Here is a 27,597-nt window from a genome sequence, read left to right on the forward strand (position 1 = left end):
CTTGTAAGTCCCTGTGGATATTCACCAAGCTGTGCTTCCTGAGGATGAAGTTCAGCTCCCAGGAGGAGAAAGTTCACAGGAGGCTTCCTTCCTTTAGGTCCTCCTGGGAGTAAAGCTGACATCAAGGCATGACAAGAAGTCATGAAGACTAATGACCAGAATCACATGGGATTTAATTAGGCCAGCATTTACCCTCTGAGCCATTCTCCTGAAAAAGCAGGCTCCCTCTGCACAGCAAGTTTTAGTTTTAGGCAAAAATGGAAAGATTCAGCTGGAGAAAGCAGCTCTGAGCCCAGGATGGCCAAGGAAACAGGAGGAACTCTGTAGAGAGTATCTGCTCCAGGTGCTGATTGTCCTCCAGGGATCTTCGGTCATATGTGAAGGTGCAGGAAGAAGGCAGCCATCTGCAAGCAAAGAAGCCATAGTTGATAACATCTTAAATGCACTTTAATGAAGTCTCTAGGGTTTCCTAGGAGTAAAATCATGTTGTCAGCAAGCAGTGACAGTTTCTCTTCCTCCTCCTCCTTCTTCCTCATCATCTTCCTTTACCTTCTCTTACCCTTCTTTCCCCTCCTCCTCTGCCTCCTCCTCCTCTTCCTCCTCCTCTTCTTCCTTTCCCTCCTTGTGCTCCTCTTCCTCTTCCTACCGTGTCTTGTATTGATGCTTTGTGTCTTTATTTCCTTGCCTATTTCATTTGGTTGAGATTTCCCAATACAATGTGGCACAGAAGTAGTGGTCCTGAGCGTCCCTGTTCCTGATTAGAAGAAAAATGTTTTATAAAATTTTGTTACCATTATTATTCGGAGTAAACTATTATTTTTATATCAAATAAAATTGAGAAAAAACAAAAGATTTTTATTTTGTTTTCATTCGTCAACCAGTGCTTTCTTTTTTATGAAATTTTTTAAAAGACACAGAGAGGGATCCGCGCATAGTATTTCTTCTACTTTTTTATCCTTTCTTCTTTCTGGCACAGGTATTCCCAATATGCAAAGCTACACCTTTTGGAATTGTCCCACAGTTCTTGGAAGTTCTATTCTTTCTGCATTCTACTGAAAAATCTTAGCCCTTAATTTGGGGAAATTTCTACTAACATATTTTCAAGCTCAGTAATTCTTTTCTCAGCTGAGTCCAGTCTATTGATAAGGCCATGACATTCATTTGTTAATGTTTACTTCTAGTCTTTTTGATTCTTAGACGTTTCTGTGTCTGCTTACATTCTCAATCTATTCTTGCATGTTGTCTTTTTCCACTAGAGACCTCAGCACGTCAATTATAGTTATTTTAAACTGCTGATTTGATACATCTAAAATCTCTGCCATTGTGTGTCTGGTTTTGATGCTACTTCATTTTGTTCCTTCAGACTATTTTTCTCTTACTTTTAGCCTACTGTATAGTTTTGTTGTTGATGATAAAGCCATTGATGCACTGATAATAGGAGCTGAGATAAATCAGTTTTTGTTAGAAGTTTTGTGTTTATATGGCTAACAGTTAGCCTGTGTCTAAAGTTTCCTGTAGGTGTAGTTGTTAGTCTTTAGTTTCCTGTAGTGTTTCTTCTATATCTGGTGGCCTCTTTTGTTTGGATTTCCTTAGAAACTGCTTCTTTAGATTATGTCTGTGAATGCTGCTCTCTCAGTTGTAACCAACTGTTATTACACTGGAATGGGGTTGGTGTAGCAATGTGTATGCCTTCTATCTAGATGTCCCCCCAGAGTCTCATGTGCTCATACCTGGGGAGTTTTGGAGCTAGCTGGATCTAGGGCATGTGGTGCTGGGATTGAAGTCATGTGGCATTAGCTTACTGATTGGTCTAGTATAGTTTTGGGTGTGGGATGCACCACAAAAGAGCCTTATAGCCTGGATGGGATAAAAGGGAAAGAAAGGCTTACTTTGGTGCTGCTGCTTGCTGCCTTCTCCCTGCCTTGCTGTGGACTGTTTCTTTTCTGTGATTTTCCTCTGCTATGCCACCCTGCCTTGAAACGAGCCAACTATGAACTGAAACCTCTACAAATTGTGAGACGAAATAAACCTTTCTTCTTTTAACTTGTGGGTTTCAGGTATTTTGTCTCAGCAACAAGAAAAGTAACTAAGACAAAATGGGTGTTATAGAGAGGAAGCAGTGAATAATCTTACGATTTTATGTCTATTTTTTAGTATGCCTAAATCCTTAGGCTCTGATCTTCAAATATTTTTAGCCCCTTTCTTTAATACTTTATGAAAGACATGAAATTTAGTCAGGACTGAGTGGTCTATTTACCCATCCTCTAGATTAGTTAAGGCTCACTTAAAATATTCCCCTCTGAGATCAGGTCTTTGGTGAAGAAAATCAAATGTTCCAGTTAGATTTCCATTGTATACCCTCTTCCCTGCCTACCTTGCAACCACTATACCTCCCAAAGAAGTAGAGAAAGGAGCTGGCGGGGCTTCTGGAGGTTAGATTCACAAGGTGGGAGACCCCTTCGGACATGCCTCCTGGGGTATGAGCTCTCAAATTAGTTCACATTCAATCTCAGGAAGCGTGGATAGCACTGCCATTAACATGTTCCTTCCAGGTCCTCAGTCCAGTAGCATTTGTTTCCAGCAAGGTATTTACCAGTCTCTGCAGTTTTGGTCAGCAGGTTGCACTATGATTCAATTCTTTGATGGACCTAAGAAACATTGATTTTTCAGTTCTTTAGCTTTTTTGTTTGCGAGAGGCTGTATATGTAGTACTCAGGGTTGAACCTAAGACCTTCGCATTGACCTATATCTCTAGATCCTGTTTTAGTTTTAAGATAGGGTCTCACTCAGATACTAAGTTTCCCAGGCTGGGCCCTAATTTGAGATCAACCTGCTGCAGCTTCCCAGAGTGCTGAGGTTACAGGTATATACCACCAGGCCTACATTTTGACATCTCTTAATGTGCTTATTTTCCATTGATATATCCTGTTCAGTGAGATGTCTGATATGCCTTTAGCCCACTTTGTAATAGCTGTTTGTTTAGTATTTTTAGAAATTTAGAAAAGAACATTCTAGATATGAGCTCCTTGTCAGATTTGATTTATCATATGTGGTTTGCAAAAATTTTCTCCCATATTTTACTTTATATTTTAATTGTTCCAACATGGTTTTATGCAAGGTAAATATCTTAAATTTTGATGCAGTTCAGTTAATCATTTCTTGAAATTGATTGTGCATGTCATGTCTAAAAATTATTCACCAAGTTGTTGGCCGTGAAAATTTTCTTATTGAATTTCGTATTTTTGCATTTTACATTGAAACCTATCATTCATTTTTAAAATAAGGTGTGAGATCAGATTGAAGTTGTTGTTTTGTCTATAGATATCTAATTTCTCCAGAACCATTTGTCAGAAAAACCATCTCCCTCTGCAATTGAATTGATTTTATGCCTTTGTCAAAAGAGTGTTGGGTTTACTCGTGTAGGACTATTTCTAATCCATTTCTAAATTCTGTTCCTTTGAGCTCTCTCTCTCTCTGCCAATACCACACTGTCTTGATTCTGTAGCTAGATAATGTATAAAAATGACTCCTTCTACTGTATTCTTTTGTTTCAAACTTGATTCCCTGAGCTGTGCTAAATTTGAAAAAAAAAATCTTGACCCATTTTTGATTCTGGTGGTCTTAACTGAACCAAGGATCTGGAAAGCGCTGTATCGTTGAGCCACATCTTCAGCCATTTTATTTTATTTTATTATTCCCACTTTTTGATTTTGAAGCAGAGTCTCACTAAATTGCTCAGGCTAGTATCAAATTGCCATCCTCCCTCTTCAGCCTCCCATGTAGCTGGGATTACAAGCATGCACATCAGGCTCTGCCCATTATATTTATTTAAGAATGGCAAGCCATACTTAGATTATTGTGATTGGTAGAGGAACTACCACAATGACGTTCTGCAGTAAGGAAGGGAAGGTGGGGTTAACTCTGCATATGAAAAGTTTTGTTTTATGGCCCAGGTTATGAGATATATAGGTAAATTCTCCATGTATGCTTGCATAGAATATTTATTCTGCTGTTTTGGGGTGAAGTGTTCTATTAACGTTTATTATTTCCAGCTGTCAATGTCGCTGAATCCACAGAGCCAAGGACAAAAGTTCCGGATGTGTACAGCCTTAATCGGAGAGGTACCTCTGCGTGCTTCCTTTCTTTAAGATAGTGCAGTCCGGCGTACCTACATCACTTCAACATGGCCACCCACAGGCTGCAGTGTCAGTATGGGCGCCGCCATGTTGGCACCGTAACGGAAAGGAGTGTAACGCAGCACTGTGTTGAATACACACACACTGGCATCCTCCAAGCAGGAAGCCTCGCCTAAGCATGCGTAAGAAGGTCACGTCCCCAGGAGTCCGGCAGGCGGTGCAGTGGAGAGAGGGCGTAACCGGAAGTGGGTTGCGTTTTAATAGCTGAGACTGTAGTCAAGGAAGGAGGCAACTGAGCGCAGTGTGAGTGAGGAGCAGGTGAGGAGCAGGTGAGTGCAGAGATGGACAATCCCTGTTCTGAGTGGAGCTTCTCTGCCTGTGACAGGGGTGGGGAGTGGATGGAAAAACCGGCCTGAGTCACCTGTGACTGTAGATGTGGGGCTGAGCAGGGCCACTGTGGGAGCCGCGGGAGGACCGCTGTGAGGACTGAGAGTAACGGGACCTCGGGGAGTGCTGCTGATCTTAATTCATCTCTCCTGTATGCTTACCCGCTCTGTTTACATTTCTATTTCTGACTCATTGTGGCATATTCTGCTAGGGATTTAAAAAGTATTTTGCCGTGGTTCACATATAAATTTTCATTTACCTTACTTTGTTCTGTTCTACATCCAGATTAGTTTTTTTTTAATCATTCCTATTAGTATACTTAAATGTCATTTTTCTCTTTTTTTTAAATATTAGGCATTTCCAATTTTTATCTGTTTTATTGACCACTTTGAAATGCTGGCTCATGGTTTTATTTTTACTCCCTACTCTTTTTGTATTTTTTTTAGTTATTTTCCTGTCCCCTTTTTATGTAATTTTTGTTATTTTTTAATTTATTGTCTTTTTGAGACAGGGTTTCAGTATGTAGTTCATGCTGGCCTTGAACTCACTTTGTATCCCAAGCTGGCCTTGAGATCACAGCAATCCTCCTGCCTCAGCCTCCTGAGTGCTGGGATTACAGGCGTGTGCCACCATGCCTGAGCTCATTTATTTTTTTAGAGAAGTGGGATAGATTTAATCTGTAACCATGAAATGTGTAGGCTAGCGGCAATTTAGACACCCAGAGATTGGGCATAATCTGACCTCTGAAGGCAGCCAAAGGGCCACAGAGACTTCCCTCAGTTCTCAGAGGTTCTGGTTGGACGTTAGCTTTGTACTCAGTTTCAACACAGTACTTCTCAGGAAGGCCAGAGGCTCTCAGCTCTTCAGGTTTATTCTTGATGTCATTAGTGTGCTCCTGGTGCTTTTGGGCCACCTCTCTGAGGCGCCAGCCCTCCCACAAGGTGGCATTGGGGTTCTCCACCTGCTTGAATCGCTGGATGGCATGCTGCAAGTGCCCTGCAGCTTTTTTCTCCTCCTCCCACTGCTGTTTCTCAATCTGCTCTCTCCGAACCCCAGGGATGCGCTTGAACTCATCCCGGTCCCATTGCACCTGAACAGCTAGAGTGTATTCCTTCAAAGCCACCAGTTCCTGCCAACGTCCCCAGCTTGACTTCAGTTTCCATCTTCTTTTGTTCACTTTCCTTTTCCTTTTTGTGCCACCCTTGGTCTACAGTGTCCTGGTTGTACTTGGCCTACAGGGCATTCTGTTCTGACTGGTAATCCTGGGGACTGCTTTCTGCAAGACCCTCAGATGGATGATCCTCTCTTTCTCTCCCTGGATTCTGTCCTGCTTACCCTCAAACTGTGCTTCTTGAACCATCTTGTTCTTGGTGAACTCCATCACCATCTGGTCTGCCAGCTTCTCATGAGCCACAGCGCTGTGTTCTGCTACTGGGTTTCATCGTTGATGCACTTAATGCCAGCTTGCATCTTCACCTTTGCTGGTATCTCTGTTTCCTGTTCCACAGATCCTCTTCATGGAGCTGCTCCATGTTCTCCAGCATCTATTCTTCTGCTGCTTTGCAAGTAGCAAACACTCCTTCTGATTCTTTTCCATTTGCTCCACAATATGCTGTCTTCCTCACATTCTTTCCTCCTTTCTCTTCCTGTCCAGTTCCTCCTGCCTCTGAATGGATTTCTGTTGCTCTGTTTCCATCATCTGTTCCAACCCTTTCTCCTTTGCGTTCAGCTCTTTTTGTATCCGCTGCTTCTGCAGGATTTGGGCATCCATTGGCATTGAGGACAATCTTGTTTATGTCCTTAAACTCCTCTTCCTGCTCCATGCACTGCTTTCTGGCTCTCTGCAGAAGGTTCTGGGTCTGCTCCTCCAGTGACCTCTTCCTCCAGGTCACTGAGCACCATTTCTTGTGTACCATTTCCTTCTGTTCCATGATTTTGTGCAGTGTCACTACATCCATAGTGGCTTCCTTTTCCTTCTTAAAGGCCTGATTGATCCCTAGCCTCCAGCTCATCTCTGTTTCTGATGTGGTGTTCCCTTTTGATCTGTTCAAACTCTTCCAGAACTGATGATTAGTGATTCTCTGTGGAAATGAGGAGTTCTTACATCATGCACCTGAAAGTTACATCTCAGAGTTCATAGTTTTAGTCTGATAGTGAGTTAAATTTTGTGATCTGTTGGAACCAGTAGAAGAGATAATCAGGATGCTGTTTGTGATTAACTGCATTTGGGGTGCCTCTATCACCCGCACCATAGCAGGGCCCTGGTTGACATGTTGCAACTACAGCCAGAGTTTTCTAGCCTGGCCATGCCTCTCGTAACCCCCTCTTAAGTTTTATATTGGGTATATTTGGAGTTGTACAGTTTCTCTATATCTCTGTAAAATTTATACATTAAATTTTATGTATGTATTGTATGTATGTATTAATTTATTTTGTACTAAGGATAGGGTGGTAGAATCCAGGGCTTTTATACTGAGCTGTACCACCAGCCTTTAAATTTTTTTTTTTTAAATTTTGAGACAGGCATTAGCTAAGTCTCTAAATTGTTCAGTCTGGGCTCAGATTTGCAATCCTCCTGCCTCAGCCTCCCAGAATGCTGGAATTACAGGTCTGTGCCAACCCCTTGATGTTCTAATTTGATCTTGAGTTGTTTAGAAGAGTTTCTTCATCCCTAAATTATTAAGATATGTTCCAATTGGCTTTTTTTATTGTATTGTCAGCAAATGTTCAATGTCAAATCGAAGCTTTTAAAAACTAACATTTTCTTTGTGTGGTGTAAAGTCTTACTCGTTAAATCTGACGTGTTTTAGTTTTTCAAATTTTTGTCCCTTCTGATTTTCTTCTGCTTGATTTATAATTCAGTACAGTCTTTGGAAGAGATACTATTAAAAACTTTAAACAGTTCATATTTTTCTATATGTTTTTGATAATTTTATTTGTGTGTATCTGGGGAGGGGCATGCATAAACCTAATGATTAATGCATTTTCTATCATTTTTCTGTTATTGGATGCTGTTATTATAGGATCACTTTTTGCAACAAAAAAACACTTTTTCAGTTCTCCGTTATACCTACATTGCCAGAGTTACTTTCATTTTTACTGCATTTGGATAATGTACTGTATCTCTGTCTATATCTTTATTTTATAATTTTAATTGTTTCTTTATTTTAGATGATTTGTCTCTTTATTTAGTACTTGTAAACAGTATTTGCTCTACCTCATGATCTTTCCCCTGAGTCGCCATGCTCCATGCTGTTGGATATAGTGAGCTTCAACTGTCTCTCCACTTACTCTTGGGAAGTTCCTGAGTGGCTCTCACCCTATGGATGGCAACAGAGCCCTGGGGTCAGGCCTCTTGGCCGAGCATTCAGGTTCCTTTTTCTGGCTCTAGCCCCACTGCTGTCCAGTAACACTAAGACTCTTTGGATATTTACCCAACTTCAGGCTTTTGGAAAAATTGGAGTTTGAAGATACACAGAGGTTCTAAGACACACACACACACACACACACACACACACACACACACACACACATTTTTTGGCACAGTGTGATAAGTATGGGGACAGCCTCAGGTCAGATTAAGTTAATTTAATAGTAGATTTAGAGGTTTGATCAAGTTCTTTTTTTCAGCCAACTTGTTTTTGACAAGACTGCATTTCAGGTGGTATTGGTATTGTATATTTCTTTTGTGAAACATGTCTGGCCATCACTTTGTGATATCAGCAACCACTGATGATCATTTCCGAGATTTATTCTTTCATTAGGGGTAGAAAATGGGTATATTCCATATCTACCATTCCTGTGTTTAGGCCATAAAGTAGGAGAAGTTCCTTCAGGAAGATTTGGGTTACTGAAAGTTTCAGCCATTTAGGAAAGGCAGCAGCAGTGGTTGACTCTTCTTTTTTTCTCAGTTTATAAATTTTAATAATAATAGCAACAACAACAATAATAATGTGGTTCTCTAACATTTTCCAGAAGTTCCATAAACATTTTCCATCTTGAGCTAAGTGGCAGATGCACAAATATGGAATATACAGAAATGCACTAAGCTGCATACCTAGTATTTATGTACTTCCTATAAGTTATTCTGCAATAAAAAATTATAAATAACCACAAATTTTGGTTATATTAGAAATGTGTTTAAGAGAACTATATAAAAATTCAAAGTAGGAATAAATTTTAGAAGTTAGGAAAAAGTGAAGTGGATGGAACTAAGGTAAAGGGTACACAATAGCAAATATGGGAGCCTTGGTTGAACTGTTTCCAAACAAAATAGTGAGAATATGTGTTTTGGGAATAACTGGAATATTTTGAATATGAGCTGAATATGTAAATGATATGAGAGAATTACTATTAATTTTCTGAGGCATGATAACGATTTGTGATTTATGTGATGTATTTTGGCCCAGAGTGTCACATCTACAACTTTCAAATTATTCAACAATGAAGTATTTAAATATAGACAAGACAAAATTTTACCTCTTTTTCTCTTAGGGGAGGGTGATTGAGTCTGAGAATTAAACTGTTAAACAGATTATCACAAAAGCACATAAATTTTATGTGACATGGTAACACTTATCAGGAAATAAAGACCTAAAGAAGTGAGAAAATACAATTTGATGTTAGGTTGAAAAAAAGCAGTTGAGGAAAAGTAAGTTAGGTGGGGAGGCTAAAAGGAAGATAAATTTTATTGTTAGTAAGATTTGTTTATATAAATCTATTTATGTAAAGTTTTCTAGGCCATGTCTCCACAGCCTAGAAAATTTTCTCCACAAAGAAAATTTTCCTTTCCTCCTGTTATAATGAAGGTGTCTTTTTACATGGGATACTTATCAATTTTAAGGAAGAAAAGAAGATTAGAAAAAGGATATTAAAATAGCCCTCTTGCATCTGCTATTTTTCACATACTTTTAGTTTACAATAATCTTTATGCCAAAGTGGCATATTTTGGAGTAAGTATTCTGCCACCCTTCACACACATTTAAAGTAAATAAAATGAGTTTACATGTGGCTATATGTATTTATGAAAGATTAAACAAATATGGCAAAAAGCTAATTGTTGAAACAAGGTAGAGGGTATCTATATATTTCTTGTACTTGTTATTGAACTTTTCTTTATGTTAGAAACTTGTGTAAAGACAATTGGGAAGCAGTGGACGCAGTCAGTTGGTGACTTGGCTTAGATCTTAAGGTTCATTAATTACCAACTGGAATCTGATCCACTTACTGTGTTATACCTAAGACAAAATTTCCACGAATGTGTTCTTTTAAGAGATACATCTGATAGAAAACAGTGAAAAAATTAGAAAGCTCCCAATATTCTCGGTCTTTGGACTTGTTACAGAAGCTTAAAATAAAATTATTAGAGTAAGATATTCTTTTAAAACAGTTTTTTTATTAGCAAATAAAAACATAGACATTTAAATTATGTTACCTAAATATTATATGTTAACGTGTTCATATATTTTCTTCCCAATAATGTTCTCTCTGTAGATGCATAAATGCATTTGTGTATGCATATATATGCATGTGTGTGCATGTGTATGTACACACAAGTAAACACAGTATAATGAAAATGGATTCATACTATTTGCTGTATCTTTTTGTTTTTACTTGGTGTTTTGATCTATTTTTCTGCAGTATTTAAATTTTATAGAACATACCGTCCTTGCTGGGTTTAAGCAATCCATAATTACATCAAGATGTTTTTTGCCTTGTCTTTTTTATTGACTATGTTGTGAGAAAACTCCTGCTTTTAAGTCTTTGAACAATGTGGAATGATTTTTTTAGTGATACAGTTCTAGGAATAAGTTTTTGGGTCAGAGGTCCATAGGCCCTAAATGACAAATGTATCTCTTGTGACATTGATATACTTCCTGTTCTCAACTGTACCTTTGCCCATCTATTTTCTCAGCTCTCTGTCCTTTTCCCAGAAGAGCCAAAAATGAACAAGTTCCTGGTGAGTCCTTGTCTATTTGTTTGTTACTTGATTTTATTTTCCTAGTGGATTTTAGGAGGCATATAATGCTTCATATAGTAAGATAAACAAGTACAGGTAAATAAAAACTAAGAACAGAGAAAATGAAGGAGACTATGAACTCCAGATCAATTTTGGAATGTTGATGTGAGTCCTGTGGTTTCACACAGTTATGAACTGAACTATTCAGTTATCTCTGATCTTTTGACAATAATGGAAATTGGACACATGGTTTATATTATTAAAAAGTAATTTATTTCATCAGTGATACCAAGTTTTCGTCCCTGATGGAAAATAATTTTGATAGATCTTTAGATGGTGGTGGGATATCTTCAATAGCAACCCCATACAAGTAGCTAACAAGATTTCCCTGTCTCTTGTAGAGCAGTGTCTCTCACACTTTATTTGCATATGAGTTCAGATTTTGAACAAGAATTTGTGTTTCTCACATGTTCCCAAAGAATGTCAGTATTACTTGTCCAAGGGACACCCACTGAAGCAAATGACTTTATCATTAATAGGTATTAATTTTGTCAAATGCTTTTTCTGCATCATTTGACATAATAATGTGATTTTTATTATGGCAGTCTCTTGATATGGTAGATTACATTGATTTTTTTGACTGTTGAATTGATCTTTCATTTTTGGAATAAGCCCCACTTTGTCATGACATTGATTTCTTTTAATGTATTTTACTAATATGTTATTAAGGGTTTTTGCAGATTTATGAGAAATATTGACCCCCGCCCGCCATATCAGGGTAGCATTGATCTCATGAAATGAATTGGAATGCATTCCTTTATATGAATTTTTCTGTCAGAGATTGTGGGTGTGAGATATGATAAAAAATATGGTGAATGTACAAACTTTAAAAATGTATTACAGTAAAAGACACATTGCCATTAATACCCTCAAAATACTCTTTCTCAAAAAAAAAGAAATACTCTTTCTCCTTTTAAACACAGTTCACATAATTCTTACCACTTTCTGAAGCACTTCTGGAAGACCTGTTTTGTGAATGCCTTAGATAACTCTCTTCAAGGCCTCTAGTTTTACCAGATGAGGACTCTTATTTGTATGATTTCAATTAACCTTAAATACCTTTTAAAAGCCTTTTCTCTGGAGACAATCATATAGGAGGTTAGGAGTTCAATGTGAATATTTGGAGGACATAACTGAGTTCATAGAAGAAATGTTGTCTTATTCTTTCAATATTTGCAAGATACGTGGTAGTGTCTGCTGTTTTATTCTTCAAATTGGTTGTGGTTTTTCCCTGATTTTATGTATCAATCTTAGATGTTAGATGATTATAAAAATCAGAAAATGATCTTTACATAGAATCTTTTTATGAATATTCTCTTTTTTATCTTTTCAAATTTTTTCTTTTTTTAAAAAGTATATTAGTACACTTTTGACATACATAATGATTACATTCATTCATTATTGAAAATTTGCACCTGTGCATAATGTAGTTTAATTCTCTTTTTCTCTGTTCCACTTCCTTCCCTTCAATTCTTCTGCCCCTCTCCATTTACAAAACTTTGTTTCTATTGCTTTCCTTAATTCTTTTTTATTTTTTAAAATTTCTATTCCCTTTCTCCTTCCCCTCCTTTGTTCTCCTTGCCATTTGAACACTTACTTCCTTCTTCCCAAAATCTATCCTCCATTTTGGTCCTGATTTACCCTCTGGGTTTCTCACACAAGAGAAACAATGTGCTATTTAAATGTGTGTCATTTATTTCACTTAAAATTATGTTTTCAAGGAGCATCCATTTACCAAAAAATCACTTAAGTTATCCTTTTTTATAGCAGAGTACATAAAGACCACAGTTTCTTTATCCATTCATCTGTTGATGGGCATATGGGCTGTTTCCAAGATTTAGCTATTACAAATTGTGCTGCTGTAAACGTGTGTGCGTATATCGCTGTGTTATGATGCTTTTAACTTTTCAGAAAGATACCTGGAAGGGGAATAGCTGGGTGAAGTGGAATCTCTAGTTTTAGAGTCTTGAGGAATCTCCATACTGATTTCTGTAGTGATTTTATCAGTTTACACTCCCACCAACAATGGAGAAGCATTCCTTTTTCTCCATGTCCTCTCCAGTATTTGTTATTGATTGATTTCTTCATGATAGTCATTCTTTCTGTAGTGAGATGAAATCTCAGTGTTGTTTTAATTTGCATTTCTCAAGACCAGTGATGTTGAACATTTTGTCTTATATTTATTTGCGGTGTGTGTTTCTTTAGTTGAGAAATGTCTATTCATTTAAGATGCCTATTTTGGGATTGGGTTTTTATATTTGGGAGGGTCTGATTTTTTGCGTTCCTTATATATTCTAGATGTTAGTCGTTTGCCTGAGGAATAGCTGGTAAAAAAATGTTTCCCATTTTGTGGGTTGTCTCTTTGCTCTATTGGTGGTTTCTTTTGCTGAGCAAAAGCTTTTTAATGTGATGTGACCCCAGTTGTTAATTCTTTGTAGTATTTCTTCTATGATTGGGGCTTTTTCATAAAACCTTTGCTTATACCTATGTCTTCCAGAGTTTTAGCTATTCTGTTTTCCAGCAGATTATTTCTGTTTAGATGTTTGTTCCATTTTGATTTAGTTTCGTGTATACTAAAGAGATATGGGTCTAGGTTTAATCTTCAGCATGTGGAAAGCCAGTTTTCTCAGCACCATTTATTAAAGAGGCTATCTTTCTTCCAGTGAGGATGTTTGGGTCTTTTGTCAAAGATAAGGTAGCTGAGTATGTTCGGAGTTTCTACATCTTCTGTTCCATGGTGGTTTTTTTTGTTGTTGATACTGCTTTTGCTTTTTTTTTTTGCCAATACTATGCTGTTTTATCACCGTAGCTTTGTTGTATAATTTCAGGTTGGGGATTGTGATGTCCCCTGCTTTGCCTTTGTTGCCTAGAATTGTGCTTGTTAGCCATGGTCTCTTCTGGTTCCATATGAATTTTAGGATTGTTTAGTGTAGTTTGTGAGGTATGCTGTTAGTATTTTGATTGAGATTGCATTAAATCTATGTAACAGTTTTGAAAGTATGGCCAATTTCACTGTATAAGTTCTGCCTATCCAATAACAAGGGTTATTTTTCTATTTTCTGATATCCTCTTTGATCTCTTTTCTTCAGAGTACTAGTTTTTAATGTAAAGATCATTTACTTCCTTTGTTAGATTGATTCCTAAGTATTTCATTTTTTTTTTTTTGATGCTATTGTGAAAGGTGTTGTTTCCCTAATTTCTCTCTCTCAGTGAGTTTGTTGTTTGTGTACAGGAATGCTGCTGATTTTTGGGTCTTGACTTTGTATCCTATGCTATGGAATTTGATTATTAAGTCTAAGAGTCTTTTGGGGAAATTTTTGGAATCCTGTATATAGAGTACCATGTCACCTATACATAATGATAATTTAACTTCATCCTTTCCTATCTGTATTCCTTTTATTTCTTTCGCTTGTCTAGTTGCCTTGGTTAATGTTTCCAGAACTGCACTGAGTAAGAGTGATGATAGCGGGCATTCTAGTTCCTGATTTTAGAATAAAAACTTCCAAATTCTGACCATTTAATATGATGTTGGCTGTTGATTTGTTATAGATGCCTTTTATCAGATTGGGGTAAATACCGTCTATTCCCATTTTCCTTAGGTTTTTTTCATGTATGTGTATTGGACTTTTTCAAATGCATCTTCTGCCTCTATTGAGATGATCATGTGGTTTTTGTCCTTGGTTCTGTTAATGTTGTATATTACATTTATTGAATTGTATATGTTGAACCATTCCTGAATTCCTGGGGTGAGGCCTACTTGGTTATAGTGTATAATCTTTTTGATGATTTGCTGCATTGGTTACCAATATCTTATTGAAGATTTTTTGCATCTATCTTCATTAAAAACATTGGTAGTTCTCTTTTTTGGTTGTGTCCTTCTCTGGTTTTGGTGTCAGGGTTATGCTTCCTTCTTAGAATGAGTTTGGGAGCATTGCTTCTCTTTTCATTAAAGAGTTTGAGGAGTAGTAGCATTAGATTTTCTCTAAAGTTCTTGTAGAATTTTCTTTGAATCCATCATGACCTGGGCTTTTCATTGTTTGTAGTTTTTTTTAAAAAATTCTTTCAATTTAGTTGACTGATATTGGGTTGTTCAGAATTTTTATATATTCTTGATTCAGCTCAAGTAACATATGTATCTATGAATCTGTTCATTTCTTCTGAATTTCCCATCTTATTTGAATACAGGCCTTTGAAGTAGGTACTGATGATATTGTAGATTTCTACAGGATTTGTTGTGATTCTCCTCTTTCACTCCTCATTGCATGGATCTTTTCTTTCCTTTTTTTTTTTTTTTTTTTAATAACATTGGCAAAGCATTTGCCTGTTTAATTTTTCAAAGAACTAATAACTCCATTCTTTGATTCTTTGTGTTATTTTTTAGTCTTGATTGCATTAATTTCCACTCTGATCTGTATAATTTCCTTCCTTGTACAAGCTTTGGATTTAACTTGTTCTTCTTTTCCTACAATTTTTGAGGTTCAACATTAGGTTATTTATTTGAGCTTGCACTGTTTTTCTAATGCAGGAATTCACCACTATAAACGTCCCTTGTAGGACTGCTTTCATGTGTCATATAGTTCCTGGTATGTCACATTGATATTATTATTCAGTTGTAGAAACTCTAATTTCTTCTTTATTTTTATCAGTGATCCATTGGTTGTTGAAGGTGGTATTGTTTAATTTCCATGTGTTAATATAGTTTTTGTAGTTTCTTCCATTTATTTCCAATTTCATTGCACTATGATGTGATAATATGCATGGGATAATTTCATTTTTTTTTGTATTTACTTAAGCATGCTTTATGAGGTAGTATGTGGTCTATTTTGGAGAAAGTCCCATATGCTGCGTAGAAGAATGTATATTCTGTGGTTGGGTAAAACACTGTAGATGATCCTAAGTCCATTTGTTCAAAGGTGTGGTTCAATTCTGATATTTCTTTGTTGACTTTTTTGTCTAGTTGATCTATCTGTTTGTGACAGGAGTGTGTCGAGATTCTACATCACAACTGTTTCAGTGTTTGTCTGTTTTTTCCTATCCGTTAGTGTTTGTTTTATGTAGTTGGTACAACAGTATTTGGTGCATATGTATTTATGATTGTTATCTCTTTCTCTTGGATTGTTCCCTTAGCAGGTATGTAGTGAACTTCTTTATTTCTTCTGATCAGTCTTGGTTTGAAATCCACTTTCTCTGGAAATAGAAAAGCTACTGGATTTGACAATTTGTCTGGGTTCCTGTTACATGGAATGTTGTTTGCTCTTCTTTCTTTTTTCTTTTTTTGGTTTTTTGAAACAGGGTCTCCCTGTGTAGCCCAGGCTGACCTCAAACTCACTGTGTAGCCCAAACTGGACATGGACTAGCAACAATCCTCCTGCCTCAGTCTCCTGAATACTGGGATTACAGATGTGTGCCATCACACTCATGTGGAATATTATTTTCCATCCTTTGATAGTCAATCTGTGAATTTCTTTTAGAGTTAAATATGTTTCTTTTGATTTGTGAATTGAGACCATTCACACTTGTCATTGAATTATTTTCCTATTATTGGTTCCCTTTCTTTCCTTTGTATGTAATTGTTGGCCCTGCTGAGTGGATTCCTTGTATTGGGTTTATTAAAATTGCTGACTTCATTGTCTCTTTTTAGAATATCCTTCAAAACTTTTTAGAATGCTAGTTTTTTGTTCATGAATTTCTTCAGGTTTTTTTTTTATTATGGAAGTGCCTTATTTCTCTATCAATTTTGAAAGATAATTTTGCAGGGGACAGCAGTCTGGGTTGGAGGTTGCTTTCTTTTAGGGCTTGAAATACTTGACTGCAAGCTCTCTTTGACTTAATGGTTGGTATTGAGAAGTCTGCTGTGATTCTGATAGTTTTTCCTTTATACGTGATTTATTTATTTTCTTTAACAGCTTTTACTATTCTATTCTTGTGCTGAATTTCTGAAATCTTTGACTATTATATGCCTTGCTGTAGTTTTTTTTTAATCATAGATAATTGGAATTCTATATCCCTCACTTACTGTATATCAAATTATTTTTTCTGCCTGAGAGGTTTTCTGCCATGACATCTGTGAACATGTTTTTTTTTAATGTTATGTTCACTATCTCCTGCTCTTTCATAGACTCCAGTCAACCTTATGTGTGTCTTCTTTGCATCATCTAGCAGCTGCTGGTTTGATTTTTCATAGTCCCTTGGTATTTTTAAGAAATCTTTCTTTTCATGATCACTAACCTTCTGTCCTCACATTGTGTCATTCTGCTGTTTATACTTTTAATGGAATTTGTAATTTCCCTGATATCTGTTTGAATCTGCTTCATGGATTCCATTTCTTTCCTATATTGGAAATTCATGTTCTCTACAAATTTCCTAAGCCTCTATATTGCATCTGCTCTAGAGTCACTAAGCATGTCTTTCAGTATGTTCATCATCTCCATAGTTATCTGAGAAATTATTTTTGATTTAATTTTTCCTAGAGCCTCTTTCATTTGCTTTGTAAACTCCACAGTTACTACTATAGAAAGTCTATAGATGGGTAGCTTTTGGATTGTTCCACATCCTTGCCCCCTGAGTTTGTTGATGAAAGGTGGCGATCTTTTGGTCCAGTACCAAGTTCTTTGGTGTAGTATTGTTTATGGGCCCAGATAATCTAGGTATTGACATACAAAGAAGATCAGTTGATCAAAACAACGATGTCACTTTGGCTAACTTAGTACAAGCAGCAATAACTTTAGTATCAAATGCAAACTGGAAATGGCAAACTGTAATAACTAATACCTTTAATCCTAGGTATAGGGTTTATAAAGTAGTTATATAACAAGATCTGAAACAAATGAGAAAATTATATACAGTAAATATCCCCTCAATAGAACAGTTTACCCCCTTTTATCATAAAGTAGTATCCATAGTAAGATATTTTAAATTACCTGTAGATTCATAAGAGTAGGTGGTACAGGTGTGGTAGTCTGAAGAAAAAAGAGAAAAGAAACAGGTTATGAAAAATAAAGCAATCATAGATGTGAAGAATGTGGTATGATTGATGCAGGAGGACTTATGTTAAGGAGTAAAGAGAAATTAGTGATATTAGGTAACAGTGACAGAAGGATAAATAATAGAGAGTGAAGATTAAACTAGAGAAAAAGAAAATGAGAAAAAGGGAGCAAGTTAAAAAAGAGAAGGTGAGAAAAGAAGGGAGAGAGAATAAAAGGGGGGGTCTATTCAGACATTAATTAAACTAATATTAAAATGGGGCAAGAAAATGGGTGGTAAAACTCCAGACTCCACCAAAAGAAAAACAATAATGAAAAATAAAAAATGTACCAATGATGGAAAAGGAAAAAAAGCTCCTATGTATTTAGGAGCAGGACAGTGAGAGCTCTGTGTAGGCTCAAATCAGCTGGAGTGCTGAGTATGGACTCAGACCAGACCATTGTTAGCTCTGTGTGCTGGATGAATGTCCCAGTAAACTTCCCAAATTCAGCAAAAGACAAATGTATACAGATTCAAGTAGATGAGAAAACCTCAAACAGAAAACATCAAATAGATCCATGCCCATACACATCATACACGTGTGAAAACCAAATTCAAGAAAAACCTGAAAGCAATCACAGAAAAAAAGCCATGTTACCTGTGGGGAAATAGTCATTTAAATAAGACTGAATGTTTCACCATAAACCATGGAATCCAAAAAAGTGGCATATTTTTCAAGTGCTGAAGGAAAAGAACTGTTGATATAGAATTCACATCCAATGAAAATAAAATAGGCTCTGTTTAGGCTTTCAAAAAGGAGTAATGCCACATGAAAACAGACACACAGAGAGAAGATGACCATGTGACAATGAAGGCTATAAGAGTTATACAACTGCAAGCCAAGGAACACCAAGAATTTCCAGCAACCATGTAACATGGAAATCGTGTGACTTGTGGGATTTTATGACTTGCTTCTTTTAGTCTTTTTAAGATTCATGCATTTGCAGCAAGTATTAGTGCTTTATTTCTTTTTTATGGTTGGATACTATTATATTGTATGGATATACAACATTTTCTTCATTGTTGGTGACATTTGTTTCCATTTTTGGCTGTTATAAATAATGCTACTATGAGCACTCACATACAGGTTTTGTGTACATAGATATTTTTGTTTCTGTTGGATATATGCCTAGAAGTAGAACTGGTAAGTCATATTGGAAGGCTGGTGATTGCCTGACGGCTTCCCATTTGTACTATTCGATATTTCCACCAACACTGTATGAGGGCTTCAACTTTTTTCTTACTAAACCTTGTTATTATCTGTCTTTTTTATTACAGCCTTTTTGGTAGCTACATTTCTCTGATGACTAGTCATCTTATTGAAGTTGAAGGGATACTTCTGTGTGTTTTTGATTCCTACTTCCCTGATGGATATTTTTATGAGCTAATTGGCTGTTTGTGTGTCTTCATTGGAGAAATGTGTATTTGAATCATTGGCTCATTTTTTATTGACTTGTCTTTTTATTGAGATTCTTTTGGTGGTAGTGATATTGAACTCAAGGGCCTCACACATGCTAGCCAAATGTTCTACCACTCAGCTACATCCCCAGCCCCTATTGCATTTTAAATATTCTTTCTATATTTTAGGTACAAGTCCTTTAACAAGTGTATAATTTGAAAACATTTTCTACCAGTCTGTGAATTGTCTAATCCCCCCAACACACAAACCCTTTCTTTCTTTTGTGGTTCTGGGTATTGAACCCACAGCCTTGGCCCTGAACTACATCTCCAGCCCTTTTCATTTTTCATTTTGAGACTGAGTCTCACTAACTCACTGTCCAGGCTGGGCTTGAACTTGTGATCCTCCTGCCTCTGCCTTTCAGAGCACTAGAATTACAGGTATAGGCAACCAGCTAGCACATAGATTTTTAAGGTGAATATTACCAATATTACAGAAGGACTGGATGATCATTTTTAAAGGATTACATTTTCTCTTCAAAATAACATAAAATATAGGTGTTTAGATCACATGTTATAATCTTGATCCTTCCCCTTGAATTGGAATTTGTTTTCACAGAGAGTAGTATCCTTTGAGGATGTAACTGTAGACTTCAGCAAGGAGGAATGGCAGCACCTGGATATTGCCCAGAAGAGCCTGTACAGGGATGTGATGCTGGAGAACTATTTCAACCTGGTCTCAGTGGGTGAGCTCAGCCCTGTGGATATATTAATAGGCTGTGCCTGTGTTAGTTTATTTTCTTTCTTAGTGCAGTTTCTGAAATCTGGGTTTTCTGAGACATGTGGACTTTTGACAGGCTGTGGAATATCTTGAGTATGTAATGGTTTCTTGATTTTGTCCCATGCTCTTAATAATCTCCTTTGCATTCTGTGAGTATACCTTTGTTCTCAGTGAATTTTTCTAGAAATCATGTGGCATGCTTCATTCTATGGCCTCTGAAACCAACTGCTGTATTGTTTCTTCTTGATAGGATGTCAGATTCCCAACCCAGAAGTCATCTTCAGCTGGGAGCCAGGAGAAGACCCATGTTCACTGGGAAGTGAGAACTCAAGTCACAGCTATCCAGGTGAGTAAGGAACCAAGAACAGGGGACACAGTGTGACTCATTTGCATCTGTGCTGCCGGGGGCTGGCCACTTCAAAGTGCAGATAATATGACTTTTCTGCTTATGCTCTGAACTTTCATACTGGATAGGGTTGATGTTAGTCCTTTGGATATCTAAATGCTGTCCCCCACTGCCCATACCAGGGTGTTCTTTATATCCCACTCTACATCATCAAGAATTTTGATTTCTTCCTTTTTTCTTACTTTCCCTAGAAAATTTTTATTTTTTCTACCTCCTTCAGGACTTTAGAGCCTTTGTGTAGGTATTCAGATATTCAAATACCTGTGTTCTTAATGGAAATCAGTGTGGCTCACACTCCTGTTTGCTGGTAAGCTTTAAAAAAAAAGACAAACCTGGAGTGTGCTACCACTGAGCAATGTCCCTAGCCACTTTTAAATTTTTTTTTTAATTTTTAAATTTTTACTTTGAGACAGTCTTCCTAAGTTGCCCAGTGTGACTTCAGACTTGCAGTCCTCCTGCCTGAGCCTCCCGTGTAACTGGTATTACAAGCATTCACCACCATGTTCAGCTGAGTTTATTTTATAATCTCCCCAGGCCTCTCCTCTAACTATTGACTTTGAGAGCACCATAAACATTTTCTTCCTACTTAACTAGTATAACACAACATTGACTTGATCTTTCTAATTTATTTATGGAAATATTTCACAAGAAGCCTTTGTACCTCAAGTGCAGGAGATCGAGTTAATTATAACTTTACAGCCAGTGTCATCATCAGTATGTTTGCATTTTAATCCCAACTCCCCATACTCATTTTTATCCTTCCCAGAGGCAACTGCTCTAATTATGTGCTGTCTTTGGATTTGTAAGGTATTGGTAGAATCTAAGTTGTTGGTGTTTTTAAGTTCTGAAAATGGTACTTTGTTATATATCTTACTCTACTCAGTTTCTTCTTCTCTTTTTTCAAATAAGTCCACAATGTGGTGTGTTGAATTTCTAGTTCACTGTGTCTTGAGTGCTGGGATTCCAGGTGTGTGCCATTGAGGTCAGTTGTCCCATACTTCTAAAAAATGTTTCTATAGAAAATACTTACTAAAATTAAATTCTTTAATTTATAGGCAGGGAGGTTATTTTGCTTTATTTCAGAAAGAGTTTAAAGTTTTTCTCCTGGAAGCAATTTAGAGGTAATTAGAAAGAGAAAATAACTGTATGGAATCTTTAAAATTTCAACCTTTGTGTATTATACGTTTGTTAATGCACAAGTCTGTGTTACTTTAAAAATAAACATGAAGGTATCAAATATATTTGTTTTTAAGATAAAAGAAAAAATAGCCTCCCTTGAGATGTGGTTAGATTAGAGGTTAGTTTTTAGAGCAGAGAGCAGGAAGGACAGTGAACTTTGAATAGAAACAGTCAATAAAAGGAAGAAAAGGGAGGAAAACTAAAGAATTTGACATGTATATTTAGATTCAGTAAGACAATAGACTGGCTAGTGAAGAGACAGCTTGCATATATACATTTATTCACTTCGATTATGATTGTATCTTATTGAATGAGTAACCCAAACAGTAGTGACAAGGGAATTATATATAAATAAATTTTTAGGGCCGGGGATATAGCTCAGCAGCAAAGCATCTGCCTGGCAAGCGCAAGGTTCTGAGTTCCATTCCTGGTACCAAAAAAAAAAAAAAAAAAAAAAAGATTACACATCAGAAATGAAGCACTGACTCCAAAACATTAGATACTACTTTTTATTGTGTTATGCAGATCCCATTCTCTGTATATCCTTTTCTGCATTTTGCAGAGGTGATTTCAGACTACCTACCTAACCCAGCTCATGACACTCATGTACTTCCTGCCACTCTCACAGTAACTCATCCCTGAGCCACAGCTTTCTTAATGAATTAATAAAACCTAAGTTTGACCTTGGGTCAAGGCCTTTGTTCCAGTTAGCCATCATCCTAGCTGGGCTTAGGACCCACTTGGCTCCCTGACATCTTGTATATATAATTGTATATTTATGCCATGGTGGGCACTGGAAGTGGTAGAGTGGAATTAACTCCCTAGAATTCAAGTAACTTTGCCTTGGGATTGCAAATGTAAACTTCCTGGACCGTGATGAGGACTGGGTAGAGTTCCCTATAATTGTCACTGAGAATGTACTATGCTTTATACAGTATTCTGGGATTTAGAATGTTCCTATGACTCTGGGAAAAAAGAATATTAGAATAAATATTGGAATAAAGCCATGCTTCTGTAATTAAGAGATACCAAGTAACAATGAGTTAAATAATACAAACACTTACCCCTTGCATGACAGTTCCAAGGTGAATGGTTCAGGTTCTGCCAGGTGGCTACAATGGCCTTTCAGGGACAAAGTTTCTAGGAAGTCATTGCACCATTACCACCTAAGACGGTGGCAAACCTGTGGCACGCATATGCTGCAGTTGGCTGTTTGTTATCATTGAACACTCTAAAATGTTTGTCATCACTGGCCTAGTACAGAGGTTGGCAAACCTTTTCTATAGGGCACAGCAGTGAATATTTTAGGCTTGGGGCCTATATGCTTATTGTCATAACTATGCGTATTGCTCTTGTACCCACAAAGCAGCTATAGAGAGCATATTAGTATATAAATTTGCTGTGGTCTAATAAAAAACTTTGGAAACTGAAATTTGAATTTCAAATGATTTTTGTACACCATGAAGTATTCTTGTTTTTTGTTTTTGTTTTCCAGCCACTTAAGAAACATGAAATCCATTCTTAGCTTTTGGGTGAAGGCCTGGGTTTTGGCCCAAGAACCTGGTGTTCTGACCCCTGGCCTAGGGCACTGCCAGCTGCATAGAGCTGGTTGCTGCCAAATCTGAAATATCTGGTGGGAACAGAAGAGGTTTGTGGGAGACAGACTCACTTCCCTAAGAGTGGCCTTCTCACAGCAAACATAAATTTTACTTCCATTTGATTGGTAAGAACTGAGTTACTTAGTCCTACCAAATAGACAAGTGAGACTGTACCGAACTAGTGTTCTGAGGCAGCCATGTACTTGGCCATAAGCTTAATATTATACAGAAAGGGGAAAGATTTGATGGCTGACTTTCAGCCTCAGCTGGCTGGCCCTTTCTCCTGTTATGCTTCCTATTGGATACATGTGTATCTGTACTCTAAACTAGTATGAAGAACTGAGTCATAGACATCCAGTTTACCCTTTGGTTGAGTTAGAGTGACTGAGGCCTCAGTAGTTTCACTATAAACATAAATAGGTTGGTATTTGTGGCATAGTAGTTAATAGATAAAACAGAAATCAGTGAGATAGGGCTTATAGTTGAAGGATAAGATTCTAGAGTTAAAAGTACTTCTTTTAGGGCCTTGGAGGTATAGATTAGCAATACCAATAGGAAAGGATTATGATAAAGTTAAATGAGTCTTGAATAGTACATCCAAATGCTGTTGCTTATCATAAGGTAAATATAATACCATGTTAATTTTATTACTATAATATATATTATATAATATATATAATATATAATGTATTATAATATGTACAGTGATCCCTTACCTATCATGGGAGTTACATTCCAGAGGCCCCCTGTAATAGGTGAAAATCCATGAAGTAGCAGCATTATATTTATTTTATTATTTATGTATATTTTAAGGCTTTATAAATCCTTCCCACACTCCTATAAACCTTTCCCACTCTCTTATTAACCTTTCCCACATGCTTATAAAACACTTCATATGCTCCTAAATACTTTCTACACTCTTAAACCTTTATAATTTTAACAGTGTGTAAAATTCTATGTTGGTACTCACCAGTAAAGTATAGTATACTGCAAAATCCTGCAATATAGCAAAAACTCTGCAATACAGAATTAGATATATTTTTTTAAAAAACCACGATAGTGAAGCTGCAATAAGTGAACTGCAAGATAGCGAGGGAAAACTGTATAATATTTGTAAAAGCTTCTCCCTTTTCTCTGTTTTTACCCTGAATCAACTCAGTGTATCAGTCCTTCTGTCTTCCATTAATTGTTCTTTGTATCAGTTTTATCTTTTCTCTTTTTTTAGGTGGGAATATTGGTTTTGAGACTTCACAACAGGAACTGTCTGAAGAATTTTTTTTCCAGTCTGACAGAATTCATCTGTTTATAAGATATTTAGAATTGTGGAATGATGATAAATGGAAAAGGAGATATGAGGAAAACCAAAACAGACCTTTAAATCATGTTGCCTTCACTAACAAGGAAACACTAGCTAATGAGATAGACTGTGGGAACACAGGAAAAATTGTTCCTGTACATACACACCTTGTTTCCTCAAGGAAAGAATTCCACCACAGTAGCTCATTTGGAATGAGTTTGAAGGCTGTTGCAAGCTTATATAGTCACCATAGAAATGATGCCACAGAATATCTTGAGAAGATTATTGGATATGGTGATATATTTACTCCTATTAATTCTCATCCAGAAATGAATGTGTGTGAAACTAAGCAGTGTAGGGAACTTCTGAACCCCAAGCAAGGTCTTACTCAACATAAGAAAATTCATCCTGGGGAGAACTTTAATTTTTTTTATGACTTTGTTAAAGATTTCACTCAGAAGTCACCCTTATTTGCATGTCAGAAAATTTATGCTGAAAAACAGCAAGAGCATAGCAAATGTAAGACAGCCTTCATTCAGAAGCCCCAGAATGCTGTACCTCAAAGGATCTTTATTGGAAAAAAACCCTTTATGCCCGCAGAATTTGGAAAGGATTATATACACAAGTCAAGTAGTCAGAAAATTCATAATGAAGAAAATTACTATAAACACAGTGAATATGGAAGAGGCTGTACCCAGAAGTCTGATCTGTCCAGTTGTCCGCGAAATCTTACTGGAGAACTCTATGAATATGGTCAGTGTGGAAAAAACTTCCCTCATAATTCAAAACTCACCATACATAAGGAAGTTCCTACCAGAGGGAAACATTTTGAATGCACTGAATGTGGAAAAGCCTTTACAAGGAAATCAACACTAAGTATGCATCAGAAAATTCATACAGGAGAAAAACCCTATGTATGTACTGAATGTGGGAAGGCTTTTATCCGGAAGTCACATTTCATCACACATGAAAGAATTCATACTGGAGAGAAGCCCTATGCATGCAGTGACTGTGGGAAATCATTTATAAAAAAGTCACAACTCCTTGTGCATCAGCGGATTCACACAGGAGAGAATCCTTTCATCTGTTCAGAATGTGGGAAGGTCTTCACTCACAAGACAAATCTCATTATACACCAGAAAATTCATACTGGAGAGAGACCCTATATATGTGCTGAATGTGGGAAGGCCTTTACTGATAGGTCAAATCTCATTAAACACCAAAAAATTCACACTGGGGAGAAACCCTACAAATGTGGTGATTGTGGGAAATCATTCACATGGAAATCACGGCTCAGAATCCATCAGAAGTGTCACACTGGTGAGAGGCATTATGAGTGCAGTGACTGTGGGAAGGCATTCATTCAGAAGTCAACACTTAGTATGCACCAGAGAATCCACAAAGGAGAAAAACCCTATGTTTGCACTGAATGTGGGAAGGCCTTCTTCCACAAGTCACACTTTATTACACATGAGAGGATTCATACTGGAGAGAAACCCTATGAATGCAGTGGCTGTGGGAAATCTTTCAGTAAGAAATCACAACTCCATGTTCATCAGCAAATTCATACCGGAGAGAAACCATATAGATGTGCTGAATGTGGAAAGGCATTCACAGACAGATCAAACCTCTTTACACACCAGAAAATTCACACTGGAGAGAAACCCTACAAGTGTAGTGACTGTGGAAAAGCCTTCACTCGGAAGTCAGGCCTCCATATACATCAGCAGTCCCATACTGGAGAAAGACATTATGAATGCAGTGACTGTGGGAAAGCCTTTGCAAGGAAATCAACACTTACTATGCATCAGAGAATTCACACAGGAGAGAAACCTTATATTTGTACTGAGTGTGGGAAATCCTTCATCCAGAAGTCACACTTGAATAGACATAGGAGAATTCATACTGGAGAGAAACCCTATGAATGCAGTGTCTGTGGGAAAGCCTTCATTAAGAAATCACAGCTCCATGAACACCATCGAATTCACACAGGAGAGAAACCATATATATGTGCTCAATGTGGAAAGGCCTTTACTATTAGATCAAATCTTATTAAGCACCAGAAAATCCACACTAAACAGAAGCCCTATAAATGCAGTGATGTGGGGAAAGCCTTAAACTGGAAGCCACAACTTACAAGTCAACTCACTATAAATCAGAAGTCTGATATTGGGAAAATAGAGTGCCCAGTGCCACAATCATAGCATGGTAATACAAAGAAATCAGAGGCTACAGTTTGAACAAGAAGCAAGAGGTACCCATGGCTCACCTACCACCTCCAGTATAGTTAAAATATCTGCATCATATGGCTGATATTCATTGTCATTTGGGGAGATACTTTGGAGAAAGTATCTTAATAAGCAATGTGTCATGGTCATCCTTGGTTACTTGACAGATTGAAAGGCCCTAGTAAATAATAGTAAAGATGGAAAATGTAGGTGACATGGTGCATGCCTACAGTCCTGGGTACTCACAGTCTGAGGCAGGAGGATCACTTGAGCCTGGGAATTTGAGACCAACTTGGGTAACATATAAAATGTAAAGAGATGACTTACAATCTCTTTTTTTTAATGGCAAAAACTATTTGGTAGTTACAAAGAAAAAAGGTTCATAATATGAGTAGAGTGGTGAGAAAATTTTCATTATCTAAGTCCCCGTAAAGAGACTGAGGTCATGGCAGAAGTTAATTAATTCATGTCTGTAATGAGAAGAAAACAGAAGGTTTTGTGAAAATTGACACTGGGGACTGTACTTTTTCTTTGGGAAATCATTATTTCTTGTTTTTAGCACTTAATGGTAAATGCTGTTCCACTAGGTTCCAGAAAGTCTAAATGGCTTCCTGCCTGTATCCCAGAATTGATCAACGATGTGAGCAGCAGTCTTATAACTACTTGTAACCTCAGAACTGGCCCTTGGGTCACAGAATTTAGCCACAGGGTCCTAGACCTAGGTAACAGCATTTTCAGCCCTCAATTTTTTCATAAAAAGTGGCACGTTCTTAATGGTTTCTATTTGAAGAAGGGATAAATTAAGAAAAATGGGTTCCAAAACTTAGAATTCTTTTCCTTCAGTTTTGTTAATATATATTCTATACATTCGTTACAGGCTAGATTACCACAGAGTACAATTGTCTTGCATTTTAGCTTGTTTTTTTAATAAGATAAAATACAGTTCAACATTTGGAAAAGTACCCTTCCTATCTCTTCCATTCTCTACAAATAATCATATTTAATCAGATGCTGAAATGTTATAATCTTGCAGAATAACTGCATGTCTTTTGTTTATAACTACCAATTTTTGTTTTATATATTGAGTCTTCTTTGTAACATACATTCAAATTTAGAATTGTTATAATTTTCCTCATTAACTGAAA

At 36.9% G+C, this 27,597-nt stretch overlaps 1 protein-coding gene and 1 pseudogene across 3 annotated transcripts; one reads left to right on the top strand and one right to left on the bottom strand.

Moving 5' to 3' along the window:
• Positions 1-247: 247 nt before the first annotated feature.
• Positions 248-7,767, bottom strand: LOC102024925 (annotated as a pseudogene).
• Positions 4,334-27,597, top strand: Znf484 (zinc finger protein 484). 3 transcript variants are annotated; one of them, XM_005384709.2, is made up of 5 exons: positions 4,334-4,465; positions 10,438-10,482; positions 19,583-19,709; positions 19,995-20,090; positions 24,153-27,597. In XM_005384709.2, the coding sequence occupies exons 2-5, from the start codon at positions 10,468-10,470 to the stop codon at positions 26,426-26,428; spliced, it is 2,514 nt and encodes an 837-aa protein (XP_005384766.2). In that variant the 5' UTR covers positions 4,334-4,465; positions 10,438-10,467; the 3' UTR covers positions 26,429-27,597. The 3 variants fall into 3 exon arrangements, with proteins under 3 accessions (XP_005384766.2, XP_013369440.1, XP_013369441.1); XM_013513986.1 differs by having other exon boundaries at positions 4,334-4,454; XM_013513987.1 differs by lacking the exon at positions 4,334-4,465 and having other exon boundaries at positions 10,442-10,482; positions 19,583-19,705.

Source organism: Chinchilla lanigera, unplaced genomic scaffold, assembly GCF_000276665.1.
Source record: "Chinchilla lanigera isolate Chin_1 unplaced genomic scaffold, ChiLan1.0 scaffold00021, whole genome shotgun sequence".
Classification (NCBI taxonomy): domain Eukaryota; kingdom Metazoa; phylum Chordata; class Mammalia; order Rodentia; family Chinchillidae; genus Chinchilla; species Chinchilla lanigera.

Bases quoted from the DNA above. Each gene is read 5' to 3' on its own strand.
- Znf484 (XM_005384709.2), top strand. The intron at 19,710-19,994 runs GTGAGCTCAGCC...TCTTCTTGATAG, and splicing joins TTTCAACCTGGTCTCAGTGG to GATGTCAGATTCCCAACCCA. The intron at 20,091-24,152 runs GTGAGTAAGGAA...CTCTTTTTTTAG, and splicing joins CTCAAGTCACAGCTATCCAG to GTGGGAATATTGGTTTTGAG.